Source organism: Capsicum annuum, chromosome 6 (assembly GCF_002878395.1).
Source record: "Capsicum annuum cultivar UCD-10X-F1 chromosome 6, UCD10Xv1.1, whole genome shotgun sequence".
NCBI classification, from domain to species: Eukaryota; Viridiplantae; Streptophyta; class Magnoliopsida; order Solanales; family Solanaceae; genus Capsicum; species Capsicum annuum.
In genome coordinates this window covers 68741916-68757741 of record NC_061116.1, presented here as the reverse complement: position 1 = coordinate 68757741, position 15826 = coordinate 68741916, and the positions used below count along the sequence as shown (strand labels likewise).

The 15826-nt window shown below is 33.9% G+C and overlaps 1 protein-coding gene across 1 annotated transcript; it reads left to right on the top strand.

The window, feature by feature from the left end:
• The first annotated feature begins 4410 nt into the window (after window positions 1–4410).
• LOC107875040 (pyruvate decarboxylase 1-like) lies at window positions 4411–6649 on the top strand. Its single transcript, XM_016721687.1, has 3 exons — window positions 4411–4809; window positions 5452–5498; window positions 6182–6649. Exons 1-3 carry the CDS (start codon window positions 4755–4757, stop codon window positions 6467–6469), a joined length of 390 nt encoding a protein of 129 aa, XP_016577173.1. The 5' UTR covers window positions 4411–4754; the 3' UTR covers window positions 6470–6649.
• Window positions 6650–15826: the final 9177 nt, after the last annotated feature.

The following is a 15826-nucleotide window of genomic DNA, read 5'->3' as shown; positions in this document are numbered from 1 at the left end:
GTGGGAGGAGATTTCGAGCATTTTTCGGTCTTGACAGTGTTACACCAGGGATCAACTCTTAGTCCGTTTTTATTTGCCTTAGTGATGGATGTGTTGACGCGGAGTATACAAGGCAAGGAGCCTTGGTGTATGCTTTTTGCGGATGGTGTAGTTTTGATTGATGAGTCGCATCAAAGTGTTAATGATAAACTGGATGTTTAGAGACAAACCCTGGAGTCTAAAGGGTTCCGGTTGAGTAGGACCAAGACGGAGTACTTGGAGTGCAAGTTTAGTGACTCGAGGCAAGATGAGGAGGTGGTAGTGAAGTTGGATTTCCAGGCGGTTTGTAGGAGGGATAGTTTTAAGTACCTTGGGTCTACGATTCAGGGGAATGGAGAGATAGATGAGGATGTATCTCATCGTATTGGGGTAGGATGGATGAAATGGAGGCTCGCTTCGGGAATCTTATGCAATAAGAAGGTGCCCCATAAGTTGAAAGGCAAATTCTATAGAGTTGCAGGTCGGCCGGCTATGCTTTATGGAGCGGAGTGTTGATCGATTAAGAATTTTCATATCCAAAAGTTGAAGGTGGCAAAAATGAGGATGTTGCGTTGGATGTGCGAATTTATTAGGACTGATAGGGTTAGGAATAAGATTATTCGGGAGAAGGTGAGAGTGGTATCGGTGGAGGATAAAATGTGGAAAGTGAGGTTGAGATGGTTTGGTCATATGATAAGGAGGGGCACGGATGCCCCAGTTCGTAGGTGTGAGAGGTTGGACTTGGATGGTTTCAAGCGGGGTAGAGGTAGATCGAAGAGATACTGGAGGAAAGTGATTAAACATGACTTGGAGCGATTACAAATGACTGAGGACATGGCCCTGGATAGGAAGGTATGGAGGAAAAGCATTAGGGTAGAGGGCTAAGATGGGTGGATGAGTCGTAGTCAGTAGGTAGGAGGGCCTCGGTGTCCTTTGTTTGGCAATGTACAATTTTGTGTGGATGTCGTACCTATGTTATTTTTAGCGTGTTCCATGCTTTTGATGTTTTATATAATGTCCTTTGTCTTGAGCCGAGGTCTATTTATCAGCTCCCCAGATCCCACGATGTGAAAATTTACTGGGTTTGTTGTTGTTATTGTTGTAAATTATTTAAATATTAAAAAATTAATATTATTTAATAAAAAAAGTAAATAACCATTTATGACATTTTTGTTTCAGCTGCTTCAACCCGTAATTTTACGATATCACCCTTAATTAATTATTATAAATTATTTACACATTACTATTGTATATAAGTGCCATCAGCAGGCACCTCTCGGTTGTCCTCCTTGCTTCCACCTGCTTCAGCTGCTTCAATCCTTGATTTTACTATTTGTATATAAGTGCCATCAGCAGATACCTCTCGGTTGTCCTCCCTACTTTCACCTGCTTCTGCTGTTTCAATCCATGATTTTACTATATCATCATTAATTAATTATTATAAATTATTTAAATATTAAAAAATTAATATTATTTAATAAAAAAAGTAAATAATTATTATATTAAAAAATTAATATTATTTAATAAAAAAAGTAAATAATCATTTATGATATTTCTGTTTCAGCTGCTTCCACCCGTAATTTTACTATATCACACTTAATTAATTATTATAAATTATTTACACATTCAAAAATTAATAATATTTAATATAAAAAATAAATAATCATTTATGACATGTCTACTTCAATTGCTTCAACTCGTGATTTTTTTATATCACCCCTAATTAATTATTATAAATCATTAACATATTAAAAAATATTAATATGTAATAAAATAAATAAATATTTATGATATGTCTGTTTCGGCTGCTTCTACCTGTGATTTTAGTATATCATCCCAAATTAATTTTTATAAGTCATTTACTTATTAAAAAATTAATAATATTTAGTAAGAAAAATAAAAATAGACATTTATGACATGTTTGTTTTAGCTGCTTAAATCGTTATTATACTATATCACCCTAATTAATTATTATAAGTCATTTAAGTATTAAAAATTAATAATATCTAATAAGAAAAATTAAATAGGCATAAAATGATAAATTAACTCTTGGTGTTTTATATTAACCTGACGTTTCATATGAGTCCACTTAAATTTTTTTCACAAGTATTTTTTTTATAGAAATTTTGTTATATCACTTGTAATTAATTATTATGACTCATTTAAGGCATGTCTGCTTTGCTACTTCAATCGTAATATTTGGTTGACTCTTAAAATTATATCAGTGTCACTTAAATATAAATAAAAGAAAAAGTATTATAAAATTACAATAATTAAAAATTTAAATTATTTTTTTAAAATATAATTGATAATCAACGCCATAAAAGTTTGGACAAGGAGAGAGAGTATTATAAATTATAATAGCTAATAGTTTAAAATATCTAAAAAAATATATTAAAAATATAATTGATTATCTAAATTTTATTTATGTCACATACATTGAGACCAAATGAATACGTAAAAAATACTATAATTCACAATAATTAACAACTAAAAAAATTAAAAATATAAAATATTTGACGGACTCTCAAAATTATACCAGTGTCACTTAAATTAGAATGAAAGAAAAAATATTATAAATCATAATAATTAAAAATTTAAATTATTTTAAATATATAATTGACTATCAATACCATAAAAGTTTAAATAAGGTGAGTGACATATATTAATTGCAAATTACATGAATATTATAAATTATAATAGTTAATAGTTTAAAGTATCTAAAAAAAATAATTTGTTATATGTTTTAAAAGATTACGTAAAAATATTATAAATCACAATAATTAGTAACTTAAAAAATTTAAAAGATGTACAACTTAAATTATTTAACGACATATAAAAAATTTAATTGATTCGTTAAATACTATCACACTCACATATATTAAGACAGAGGGAGTAACATATACTATTTGAAAAATAGTAAAAAAATACTGTAAATTACAATAATTAAAAAATTTAAATGTGTATAAACTTTATAATGAAGCAAGGAGCTCTAGCCTTTGGGTTGTCCTTAGGCCTGAGCATAAAATACCAAAAATTGAATTACTAAACTAAATCGAAAAATTTACTAATTAGTATTCGGTAATTTGATATGGTATTTGAGAGTAAAATTTTAATATTTTGGTATTCAAAATTGGCTTTGGTACAAGATATTAATACCGTTTGTTATTCGGTATTTACCTAATATCGAATATAAATATAACCCAACCCAATAGACAATAGTACTAGTCATTCCAAAGAATCTCTTGAATTTTGATAGTATATTCGTAAAAAGCAACCAAAAGAATACTAAATAGGATTTCTATTAAACATACTCTTTGAAGTTTAAACGTCCATATGCACATGTCCAACTTTAATATGGTATTACAAAATATCATACCGAACCAAAGTTTAATTTACCGATATCGAATTACTGAACCGATGTTTATAAATATGGTATATGATATCTATGTTCAAATACTGAATATCAAACCCAAACTTTAAAAATACCGAACCGAATAACGAACGCACACCTAGTTGTCCTCCCTGCTTACAACAAAGTGCAGTTTTGCCATTTCAGGTCAATCCATGTAATATGTGTTAAGCGCGGGTAGTAGTTGTGGCACGTGTCAGTGGAACACGACTTCACCATGAATGACGAGGTTTCCATTTTACTTTTTGAAGTATACTTTTGGGGATTTTCTTCATTGTGCAAACCAGTATTAAATTGGCATCTTCGTTGCTTTATTTCATCGTTTTCTTCATCTCAACTGAGTTTCAATTTCTTGCCGCTACATATTCCTTTGCAATGTTATTACTTGAAAGTGGCTTGTTGTTGTTGATATGTTCATAATGCATGCAAGGTGTTTGATGAAATTCCTTTCTCATAAAACACTGTGATAAAAAGCCTTGGCTGGAGTTTTTAGGTTGTGGGGTTTTGAGAATACTGAATTTTGTATTATTTTAAAGTTTTTTTTTTATTTGTGCATTTTGTTCAAATTGACATTAAGATTTGGAACTTTGGATACGTTGGAAATAGTGAAATCTGAGTGTTTTTATAGGTTGCTGAGTTATTTTATTTTGGCAAGTGGGATGGTGAATTTGTGGGTGTTTTTGTTGATCAGTTGTGTGTCTTTGAAGGGTTCTGGAGCTGTTAGAAGTGTAGTTTTGATGGGAAAGAAAAATTCACAATTTAGGTTTTCCTTTGTTGCTCGAATCTTCACATCAATCATATGAACAATAAAATTTACGAATTTCTTAACAGGATGTTATCAAACAACAGGAATAAACAATATGATAGCAAAAGAACAATAAGATGGATACACACAAATTTACATAGAAATCTTTGACGGAAAAAATCACGGGTAGAAGAAGAGAAATTCACTATAATGGAGAGGCGTACAATACGGTGAGGGGATATATTTATTGAAAAAGAACGCGGGATATATTTATTGAAAAAGAACGCGTGACGGTTTAGGAGAAAGAAAGAAGAAGAGAAGAAAAGGGAGTGCGTGGAGCTCAAGTTAGTTGGGGCTAAGTCAATTTCCAATTTTTTTTCTTTCCGAATTTGTTGCTATTTTTTTTTCCTTTTATTCTTTGGGCGTACACTTTTCTTTTAGTATGAGATGGGAATTGATAGTCCATCCTTCTTCCGACATTGGTGGACTGACATTCCCATCTCAATTTTCAGCTTTTTTGTGTTAAAGTTTGTGATTAGAATTTTATTGATTGTGTACTGAAAATTTGTAGTGCGATTCATGTTTGAGATTTTTTGCGGGGTCTGTGGTGATTGCGAAGGAATTTCTTGGACTTGTATATTTTTTTACTTAGGATTTATTTGTACGCACATATTTTACAAGTGCATTTAGTGGGTTGTTTTTGGATGTCATATAAATACGTTATTGAGATTTTCGTCTCCGTACATTATAGTGAATTTCTCTTCCTCTGCCCGTGATTTTTTCTGTCAAAGATTTCCATGTAAATTTGTGTGTATTCATCTTATTGTTCTTTTGTTATCATATTGTTTATTCCTATTGTTTGATAACATCTTGTTAAGAGATTAATAAATTTTATTGTTCGTATGATTGATGTGAAGTTTCGAGCAACAAAGGAAAACCTAATTGTGTTTCTGTGATTTTTGTTGAAATTGCAATAATGTTTTAGCTGTTGAATTCTGTTACTATTATTTTATGAGTGGAGAATATAAAACACGCCTAAATTATCCTGATATTTTGTGATTTATACTTGAGCTATTAGGGATGTGATTTGATTGAGCTATGCTCCATTGCATGAGCATGAGTTGTTCGAAAATTATTGAAGGGATTCACTTTGCGATCTTGATCACTCTAAATAAAATGTCTTTGCAAGTTGTTTAGCTGTGAAGTACTCGATACATACTGAATTCGAATAATTATGGTACTAACAGAATTTTGCATCATACTATTGGCTTACCAGGTTTTAGCCAGGAGCTTAGGTGTTTTCGAACTGTTACTTGTACTCAGGTAATTCCTATAATCCTTAAATTTGTTCATCTTACTATTTTACATTGTGCTGCAATTTTGCTTTTCTGATGACAATTGCTCTTATTTCATTAATCATGTATAGTAGTACCCCGTCCCAATTTATGTTACACTTTCTGATCGGACATGTAGTTTAAGAAATAGCTAAAGATTTAATTGTTTGCCAAATTTTCCTTATTAAAGTCACACGGAGCTTTAGAAAATAGGAAACGCTCACCGAGTTTTAGAAATAAGGGAAGGTTTTGTTATATTTACCAAATTGCGAAAGTGACTTACGTGCTTACTTTTTTGTTGATTTTTTTCCCAATAAAATGCTAACTGGGACCCAAAAATATAGAATGGGGATCTTAATGCGCCATTAAATAAGTTGCCAAATAAAAAAACGTGACAATCATTTTAGAACAGATTAAAAAAGAAAGGGTCGTAAATGGTTCAAAAGAGTATGTGCTTAATTCTTGAGTAGAAACAATCCAGTTAAGAATTATTGCTAATTTAGTTCTTCTACATTGTTTTAGGTAAATTATTATGGACTATATTATTGAACTTTTGCATAATTATGTTAATGTATTTGGAGATGTCCAGTGAATTTGCTTTTAATAGAATTGAAAGTGTAATTTTTAGATTTGATGTTTGTTGAAAATGATCAAGTTGGTATAATGTTACAGACAGTGGTGAGTAACTTGGATGATGCACTTGGATTGGTTGGTATTGCAATATCAACTGCTCTGGAGAGGAGCAAGCCAGTTTACGTTAGCATAGCCTGCAATTTTCCTGGGATCCTTCACCCCACATTTGCTATAGAACTTGTTACTTTCTATCTTGCTTCAAAGTATGTTGTCTCCTGTTCTTTACATACATTTTCCACTTTACGGCTTAACAATTATTTTTTTTCCATTTTAGCGAAAGAATGTGCAGTATATTACGCTGTTGTCTTAAAAAGGGAATGCACCTAAGTTCTTGAACAAATCTGTAAAGCCGGTTATTGTGGGAAGTCCCAAAGTAAAAGTGGCAAAAGAACAAAAAGCCTTTGTGGAACTTGCTGATGCTTGTGGCTATCTGATGGCAGTAATGCCATCATTCAAGGAGCTTTTTTGAAAAAGCTTTTTGTGCATGCCCTCAAACACCTATGTAACACCCCGTATTCAAGTACATGTATTGGCGTATTCAAGTACGTGTATTGGTCTTATTTATATGGAATTAATTTTTTATTTTATTTATACCGGAATTTGCCCGTCGATGGTTTCATACGAAGGTTATTGAATAAGCTTTCCAACGATATAAAGATTTCCAAAAATGGATAAGTTTCGGATATAATCGAGCACGTTCGAAACTATAAAACGGTGGCCGGGATATGGTGAATAGTAAATGTGCAGGAAAATTTCCTGCACACAAACTACTGAGGCCTGCCAGTTTTTTGGGTCAACTTTGAACGCTCATAACTCCCTTAATATAATGAAATGGGAGAGCTTCCACCTATGAAAATAAAGATCTTTGAGTCTTCTTTCCAATGCAATTGGTTTCATCCAAATCCGACATCTGAGTAATGAGTTATACTCGTTTTACTTCAGCCTCTCAAAACAGATTTTTAGGGTCAACTTCAAACGATCATAACTCCTTGTACAGGACGAACTGGGTGGCCTACTTTATATGAAATGAAAGACCTTTGAATTATCTTTCCAACGATACCAATTTCACCCAAATTCGATATCGGAGCAAAGAGTTATGGTCGATCTACTTTAGCTTGTCAAAACAGTCCACCATGCACAGATTTGGATTTACTTAAAATTTTAAGGGCAATATGGTCATTTTCCATCACCTCATGAACGAAAATTGGTCATTATATACATATACTTAGCCTCATATCCATTATTTATCATCCATTATTGAAGAATAAGAAACCCTAGCCAAATTTCAACTCCAATTATCTTGTGATTCAACCGTAGAAAATCCAAATTGATTCCGTAGTTGTGTTCACCGTCTCGAGGGCTTCGAGAAGCACCCCTTATTTGTGCCAACAGGACTTCGAAATCAAAAGGGCCATTTTATGGTAAGGATGTAAATTATGTTGGTGTTATTTATATGGATATGTATATATATGCATGTGAGCATAAGAAGTGTGTTATTTGATTGTTGTTGAAAGATGATTGGAAATGATGTTGGATTATTCTTGTGCATGGTTGGATTATGTTGAATTGTAAAGGGATTTGGTGTGATGATGTGGTATTGAAATGATGATTATATATATATATATATACACATAAATCTATTGTTCAAGTTGGTTTTTGGAATGCTTTGCAAATATTGGTTGTATGGAATTATGGAAGAGAATTGTGGTGTTGGGTTGCTAATACTAGATGCCAAACATTTCATTGTAGATAAGTGATTTGTAAAGGCGGGAAGTTGTGTTGAATTGGTATCCGAATCTACGACGAGGTATGTAAAGCATACTCTAACAATGTTCTTTGGCATGAAAACACCAATGTTCCATCAAGTAAGATTCCGAGGTTGTCCAAAAACATGTATTGTTCTACGTTACCAACGAAGTTGTTTCCATCCTATAAAGTGTCAAAATGTTTCATTGATATACCAAAAGGCTCTTATTTCATTGTTGTGATATTGATGATTCTGAAACACATTGTTGATGTACCAATGAGTCTTTATTACATCGTTATTATATAGAAGGTCTATTACTTGGTTCCTATTGATGTATCATTGTTTCAAAGTATCAAAAATATGGTGGCGTCCGAAATAACAATCTCAAAGATTAATTGAACTAAGTGATGGGAGTTCTCTCTTATCGGGTGGTATCCCAGGGGCATACGCCTAGCATGGGTCGATCCCTATTTATGTGTTTATGGGTGGTATCCCAGGGGCATAAGCCTAGCATGGGTCGATCCCAGTTGATATGTACTAGAGGCAGCCTAATGGTCACAGTACAGTACAGTAATAATTACAAAGACGATAAGAACGAAGGTAAAGTGATTGAATAAATACAATGTACAGGTTGTCACAAGTTCTAGTAAGTGTGGTCCACTCCTATTACGACTTATTCACTTGTTTCTGATTTCTATTGAGCTCCTATATCATATGTGATTATCTACAGTTTTACATACTCAGTACATATTTCGTACTGACGTCCCCCACGGGGACCTGCATTTCATGCTGCAGGCACAGGTACTTCAGCTCATTCACAGCATAGATAGGAGCCAGGTCATACAGCTATTGTTGGTGAGCTCCAGTTTGCTTCGGAGCTTTTCGAGTCGGTCCCGTATGTTTTGTTATTGTACAGGAGTCATGTGTGGGCGGGGGTTTGTCCCGACCCTAGTTATGTCATGTATATCCTAGAGGCTTTGTAGACATAAGGAAGGGTAAAGTCATGGAAGTTTATATAGTGATGTTATATTTGTATATGTGGTGGCCCCGACGGCCAAGTATTATATATATATATTTGTGCGTGTTGTGCTGATACAGGTAATTAGACCCTTCTATATGCAACGAAGTGCTGTCCAAATTTTTGGTGATATATAAGTGAAAGTACAGGTATTTGAACGGGTTCTCCCGGGCCTTCTCGGCTTCGGGTGCCAGTCCGGCCCAATGGGATTTTGGGGCGTGACAACCTATTACGTAGATTGTTAACCATATAATATTTGCCACCTCCTTTTACTATACACATCAACCTCAATTAGAATACGCTAAGATTTTACGACTTATTAAATGGTCTAATTACCTATGTAATTCATATTTAAGAACATGTATAGAAGCTTTTCTGATGAGCGCGAAGTGTTTAGTAGGAACATTTTACTATGTCTAGAGACGTATAATTGATGAAATAGAAGCAAAAATATTATAAATCACAAAAATTAAAAACTAAAATTATTTTAAAATATAACTATCAATGCATGGATTTATAAAGAAGCGAGAAGAGACAGAGTGGTAAGAGTAAAGCCTGTATGAGTTTGAATTCTTACTTCTAACAAAGTTTGATGTAGGTAAGATGCTATTAAGAAGTTAAACATGCAATCCCTGTCGAGTGATAAGGAAAGAATGATATTAAGTTATTGCTGTTTTTTACGTTTACTTAGTCAACATACTCTTCATGTTTTAATTCCTTTTCTAATTCGTGCACGTGTGGTGGAACCATATTGCTCGATAGTTTGATATCCTTCCAGGTTCATCAAAGGTAATTTTAACACAAATGTCGCACAAATCAAAAATAGCCATGTGTGGGGAGGTGAACCAGAACTTTTGATGGTTTCTCATGTTCTCCGGCGAGTTAGTTTTTCTGCCGATTTTATAGTATGCTGTTGTGCCTATGAGCTTTTGAAGCTGCATTTGTATGTATTTTCTTATTAGATGCTTGGTTGACTGTCTACAAAGATAAGGGATAATTTGATCCTATTTTTCAATTCTGCAGATGTGCTGGCCTTCTGTTAGCACATTTAAGACTTTTAACTTGGAATAATTGTAAGTTCTTAAGTAACATTGTTTTTGATTGTTTTCTCTTTAATAATGCAGGAAAGTCAAGATGCAAGAAAACCAACGACAATAAAGACAAAAGAGGAGAATTTGGAACAAGTAGCCATAAAAGTATAGTTGACGACTTGTCTGATAAGTCGTCAGGACCATCGTCAGCCTTAGGCAGTGTGCAGAAACTGAATTAGAAAAGTGACGGCAATATCTAATAAGTCGTAAGACTTCTGATAAGTCCTTAGGTTCGTTGTCAGCCGAAGGCAGCAACACTTAAAATAGGAAGAGGAGTTGACGACATGTCTAATAAGTCATCAACTCCCTGATAAGCGGTCAGGCATGTCGTCACATTGAGGCAGAGAACAAGAGAATGGAGACATGTCTGACGACAGGTCTGATAAGCTATTAGATCTCTGATTAGCAGTCAGACATGTCGTCAGTTAAGGAGAAAAATCTGAATTTCTAATTTCAATTTTTTCTTAAGTTACGGATATAAATAGCAGCTTTTAGGGTTTCATAAGGGGCGGAACATCTTGAACTTATTCCAAAGACTACTTTACTTCTCTTTGGTCTCTTAACTTAGAATTCAATTTCAACTCTGTGATTGAGTTGTGGGAACTTCTTCTTGAATTTGGAAGAGAACGAACCTCAAACTTCATCTTTTGTAAGTTTAATTTCTTTGAATGATGAATACAATTGTTGCTATCTCTTTTTATATCATCTGGAACTAAAACCCACAACTGGGGTTATGGGATCTATGATTATTCCTCCATGGATTTAATAGTTTGTTAGGGTTTGAGTGATTGTGGGGACATCTTGATAATTTCTTTGTAATGATAGTTATCTATTGGTTGCAAACAATAGATCCTACCTTATGTTGATTTGCTCGAACTGAGAAATAAACTAAAGGTAGTGAATTATCAACGAGGATTTGGGAAGGTTAAGTTCTCATCTAATGATTAATGCTGTAACAAGATTGATCAACTCGAGATAAAATCAGTATGAATTGAATAATTTCCTGAGTTCAAGAGAATTAGGGAGTTCAATATCTAAGTAGGTTGAGAAACACTTAGATGGATTGTCGAAATTGATAATTTAGTATTTCCCACAAGTCATGACAGTCCAATACTATAGTTATTATTTAATGGGGATTAATAATCATAGTGATCACAACCCTAGTTCCTCTATATCATTGATTTGAACCATTGAAATTTTAGTTTTGAGCTCTGAAGCAAGTTAAAACTTTAACATTTGTTTGATCATCAAAAACCCCCATTTTATCTTTTCGTATTATTTGTTTGAATTCAACTTATAGCTACAGTTTTAAATTAGTTTAATCACCACTCACATGTTCCTCGTGGATTTGACCCCGACTCTGAAGTTGGGTAAATATATTGACGAAGACAGAAGAATAAATATTATAAATCACAATAATTAAAAACTAAAATTATTTTAAAATATAACTATCAATGCATGAATTTATAAAAAAGCAAGAAGAGACAGAGTGGTAAGTGTAAAGCCTGTATGAGTTTGAATTCTTACTTCTAACAAAGTTTGATGTAGGTAAGATGCTATTAAGCAGTTAAACATGCAATCCCTATCGAGTGATAAGGAAAGAATGATATTAGGTTGTTGCTGTTTTTTACGTCTACTTAGTCAACATACTCTTCATGTTTTAATTCCTTTTCTAATCTGTGCACGTGTGGTGGAGCCACATTGCTCAATAGTTTGATATCCTTCCAGGTTCATCAAAGGTAATTTTAACACAAATGTCGCACAAATAAGGAATAACCATGTGAGGGAAGGTGAACCAGAACTTTTGATGTTTTCTTATGTTCTCCGGTGAGTTAGTTTTCTGCCGATTTTATAGTATGCAGTTGTGCCTATGAGCTTTTAAAGCTGCATCTATATGTATTTTCTTATTAAATGCTTGGTTGACTGTCTACAAATATGAAGGGATAATTTGATCCTATTTTTCGATTCTGCCAAAGCTGAGCTCCACAAGGAGATCTGTTATCATAAATAGAATGCAAGTTAGAATTCAAAAGTTAGTTAAGTACAGTGTGCTACAGAACAGAACAGTTAGTAGAGTTTGTTAGCTGTAACTATTTAGTTAGTTAGAATAGCTGATCAACTTGTATTTTCTATTAATAGGGCATGTAATCATTCAGTTGCAATCATGATATGAAATAAACCCAATTCTTTCTCTCTCAATTCTCTCTCTCTCTCTCTATTTCTTTGATCTTCTGAGATTGTATCCTCGAGTTAATTCTCGGGAAATCAACTCGATCCTCGAATACTTGCGATTCCTACAATTGAGTAACATTGGTATCAGAGATTGGTGATCCGTGGCATCAATGGTGATGGGAGCTTGGGTAATTGGTGAATCGAGTAACGAAAATCCTAATGCAGAAATTAGGGATTTGCGTGAAATAATGCAAAATCTGATAACAGAGGTAGGACATCTAGCTGGGAAGGTCTCATCCTTGGAGAAATTAGATCACACAATGATGGAATTAAGAAAACAACTAGCTGGTGATAATCGATGAAACACTGTTCCATTGAGGAATGAAGAAGATTCTAATCAAGGTGAGAGGGTCGAATTGCATAGGGAAAGAGAATGGAGTCCTGGCAATCGCAATAACTCTCAATTTCATAACATTCCTAAATTCCATCATTCAAGCTTCAATCGATGGTCAAGAATGGAATTCTTGAAATTTAGTGGAGATAATTTGAGATGTTAGTTGTTTAAGATTGAACAGTTCTTTTCTATGGAGAATGTAGCAGCAGAAAAAAAAGTAACAATTGCTTCTATACAGTTGGAAGGGGAAACCGTCCAATCACATGTGTCTTTTATGAGATATAGATAGTATTTCCAGACAATCAGTTAGAAAGAGTATGTTAGAGCTTTGGTTGAAAGGTTTGGCACTAAATTTGATGATCCTATGGAGGAAATAAAAAAGATCAGACAGACGGGAAGTGTAAAGAGTATTAAGCAGCTTTTGAGAGAAGTTTGACAAGGGTAAATCTCTCAGAAGAGAATGCTACCAGATGTTATATTGGGGGTTTAAAACCTGAGTTAAACATTGCCGTGAAGATCACTAATCTTTCCTCACTTTCCCAAGTGTACAAAAATATAAGAATGCAAGAAGCATATCAAAATGCTATGAGATAACTTGTGCAGTCTCAGATGAATGGAAGGAGGATTGGAGATCAGAAAAATAGCAATAACAAACCTCTTTTGCCTACACCAGGTAACTATAATCCCAATTTTTCTAAAGGAGTGAACAAAGGACTTTGAGCATAGAAGAACTAAATAACAAAAGGGCAAAAGGATTGTGCAACTTCTGCAATAAGAAGTATATACCTGAACATAAATGTAGCACCTCCAAGGAATTGTATTTGTTAGAAATAGATGAAACAAAATAAATGGAGACATTAGTTGAAGAACACAATGAAGAATTACAAGAGGAATATGTTGATCCACTAGAAATGGTACAACCTATAGAACACATGAAGATTTCTATGCATGCCTTGAATGGATCTTTAGGATTTAGAACCTTAAAGGTGACTGGTTATCACTCTAAAATGGGATTGCATATACTAATTGATACTAGGAGCTCTCACAACTGTATAGATCCTGATCTAGTCAGAAAATTAGGATGTGATGTAAGATCTATTAACCCTGAGGTAGTGGCTGCTGCAAATGGAAGTATGAAAGTGGATAAAATGACTACTATCACTTGGTTGTTGCAATGTGCTGAATTTTGTGCTGATTTCTTATTGTTACCTCTGGGATCTTATGGAGTTGTATTGGGAGTTCAATGGTTGTTGACTCTAGCTAATATCAAGTTGAATTTTAGAAACTTAATAATGGAATTCTGGCACAAAGGGAGAAAACATCTACTTAGAGGGTCCGACAGTTAAGTGTTAACTCCTAGTGTTGGAAAATTGGAAAAGCACACAGGAATACAATCTTATTTGTGTATGATTCAGGTGATCTCTTAAGGAAGTGATGAAGTAAAGTGGCATCCAGCAGAATTTGATAATGATCGGAAGGAAGGTCCTACAATATTAGAGGTATTATCAGAATTTGCTACATTATTTGAAGAACCTGTTAGCCTACCAACCTCTAGAGGTATATTCGATCATAGAATTGTATTACAATCTAGTGTTGAGCCTATGAATAAGAGACCTTACAGGTATCCTTCAGTTAAGAAGGATATCATTGAAAACATGGTGCAACAAATGATAGACCAAGGGATCATTCAACCTAGTTGTAGTCCTTTTACCTCACCCGTGGTGTTAGTAGGAAAGAGAGATGGTACATGGAGACTATGTGTAGATTATATAGACTTGAGTAAGTTTACTATGAAAAACAAATTTCTAATCCCTATTGTAGAAGACTTATTGGATGAACTTGAAGGATCCAAAATCTTCTCTAAAATTGACTTAAGGTCTGGATATCATCAATTGAGGATAGCGAAAGAAGATGTTCCTAAAACTGCTTTTAGAACTCACTTCAGGCATTTTGAATACTTAGTTATGCCATTTGGATTGTCAAACGCTCCTGCAACTTTTCAAGGATTGATGAATTTGGTGTTTCAGAAGTTTTTAAGGAACTATGTGTTGGTCTTTTTTGATGATATTCTGATTTATAGTAAAACTATAGAAGAATATGTAATACATCTGAGGTCTGTGTTCATGAAAATGGCGGAACATCAGTTGTTTGCCAAGAAAAGTAAATACTTCTTTGGTGTTCGGAGTATTGAATATCTTGGCCACTTTATTACTGCTGAGGGTGTATCTACTGATCCTCAAAAGATCCAAGCTGTCACGAATTGACCCGTTCCTATTACATTAAAACAATTAAGGGGTTTCTTGGGATTGGCTGGATATTACAGGAGATTCATACAAGGTTTTGGAGTAATTTACAAACCTCTAAATGATTTGACAAAGAAGGAAAGATTTAAATGGAACTCTGCAGCTCATGATGCATTTGTACAATTGAAGGAAGCATTGATGCAATCACCCATCTTAGCTTTACCTGATGCTAGCAAGATTTTTATTATGGAAACTGATGCAAGTAGTTATGGCATTGGGGCTGTGCTTATGCAGGAAGGGCATTCTATAGCCTTTATTAGCAAAACTTTATCTCCAAAACATACTTCTCTATCAGTGTATGATAGAGAATTACTAGCCATTGTGCAGGCTGTTACTAAATGGTCACAGTATCTATTGAGTCAAAAGTTTATCATCAGAACTGACCAAAATGCATTGAAGTTCTTGATGAAACAGAAACTGCATACCAATTTTCAGTTTTTGTGGTTGACTAAACTGATGCCCTTTGACTACTCTATTGAATATAAAAGAGGTGCTGAAAATAAAGCAACTGGTGCCCTCTCAAGGGTTACTGGTGCTGAGTTGCTTGCTCTTGTTATTTCTCTTGAAAACAATTATCTATTCAATGCTATTGTAGACAGTTGACATACTGATCCTGAATTAAATCAGCTAATTATAGATTTACAGGCTGATCCTTCTTCTCATAAATAATTTACTTTGATACAAGGCCAATTGAGAAGGAAAGAAAAATTGGTAATTGGTAAGGTACAGAATTTGAGGACTGATATCATTACTCTTTGGCATTCTGGACCTCATGGAGGTCATTCAGGGTTAGAAGCTACTCTCAAGAGGTTGTTGACACTGTTCTATTAGAAGAACATGAGAACTGAGGTGAAGAAATTCATCCAAAAATGTGATGTATGCTAGAAAAATAAGTCAGACCTTGCTGCTTACCCTGGTCTATTACAACCCCTGCCTATCCCTGAAGTTGTATGGTCTCA

What these genes read in the sequence shown, in the direction of transcription:
- LOC107875040 (XM_016721687.1), top strand. Translation starts at nt 4,755, where the DNA reads ATGTTTGAGATTTTTTGCGGGGTCTGTGGTGATTGCGAAGGAATTTCT. An exon ending in CGAAGGAATTTCTTGGACTT is followed by an intron (nt 4,810 to 5,451) that starts GTATATTTTTTT and finishes TTGGCTTACCAG; the next exon opens with GTTTTAGCCAGGAGCTTAGG. An exon ending in GAACTGTTACTTGTACTCAG is followed by an intron (nt 5,499 to 6,181) that starts GTAATTCCTATA and finishes ATAATGTTACAG; the next exon opens with ACAGTGGTGAGTAACTTGGA.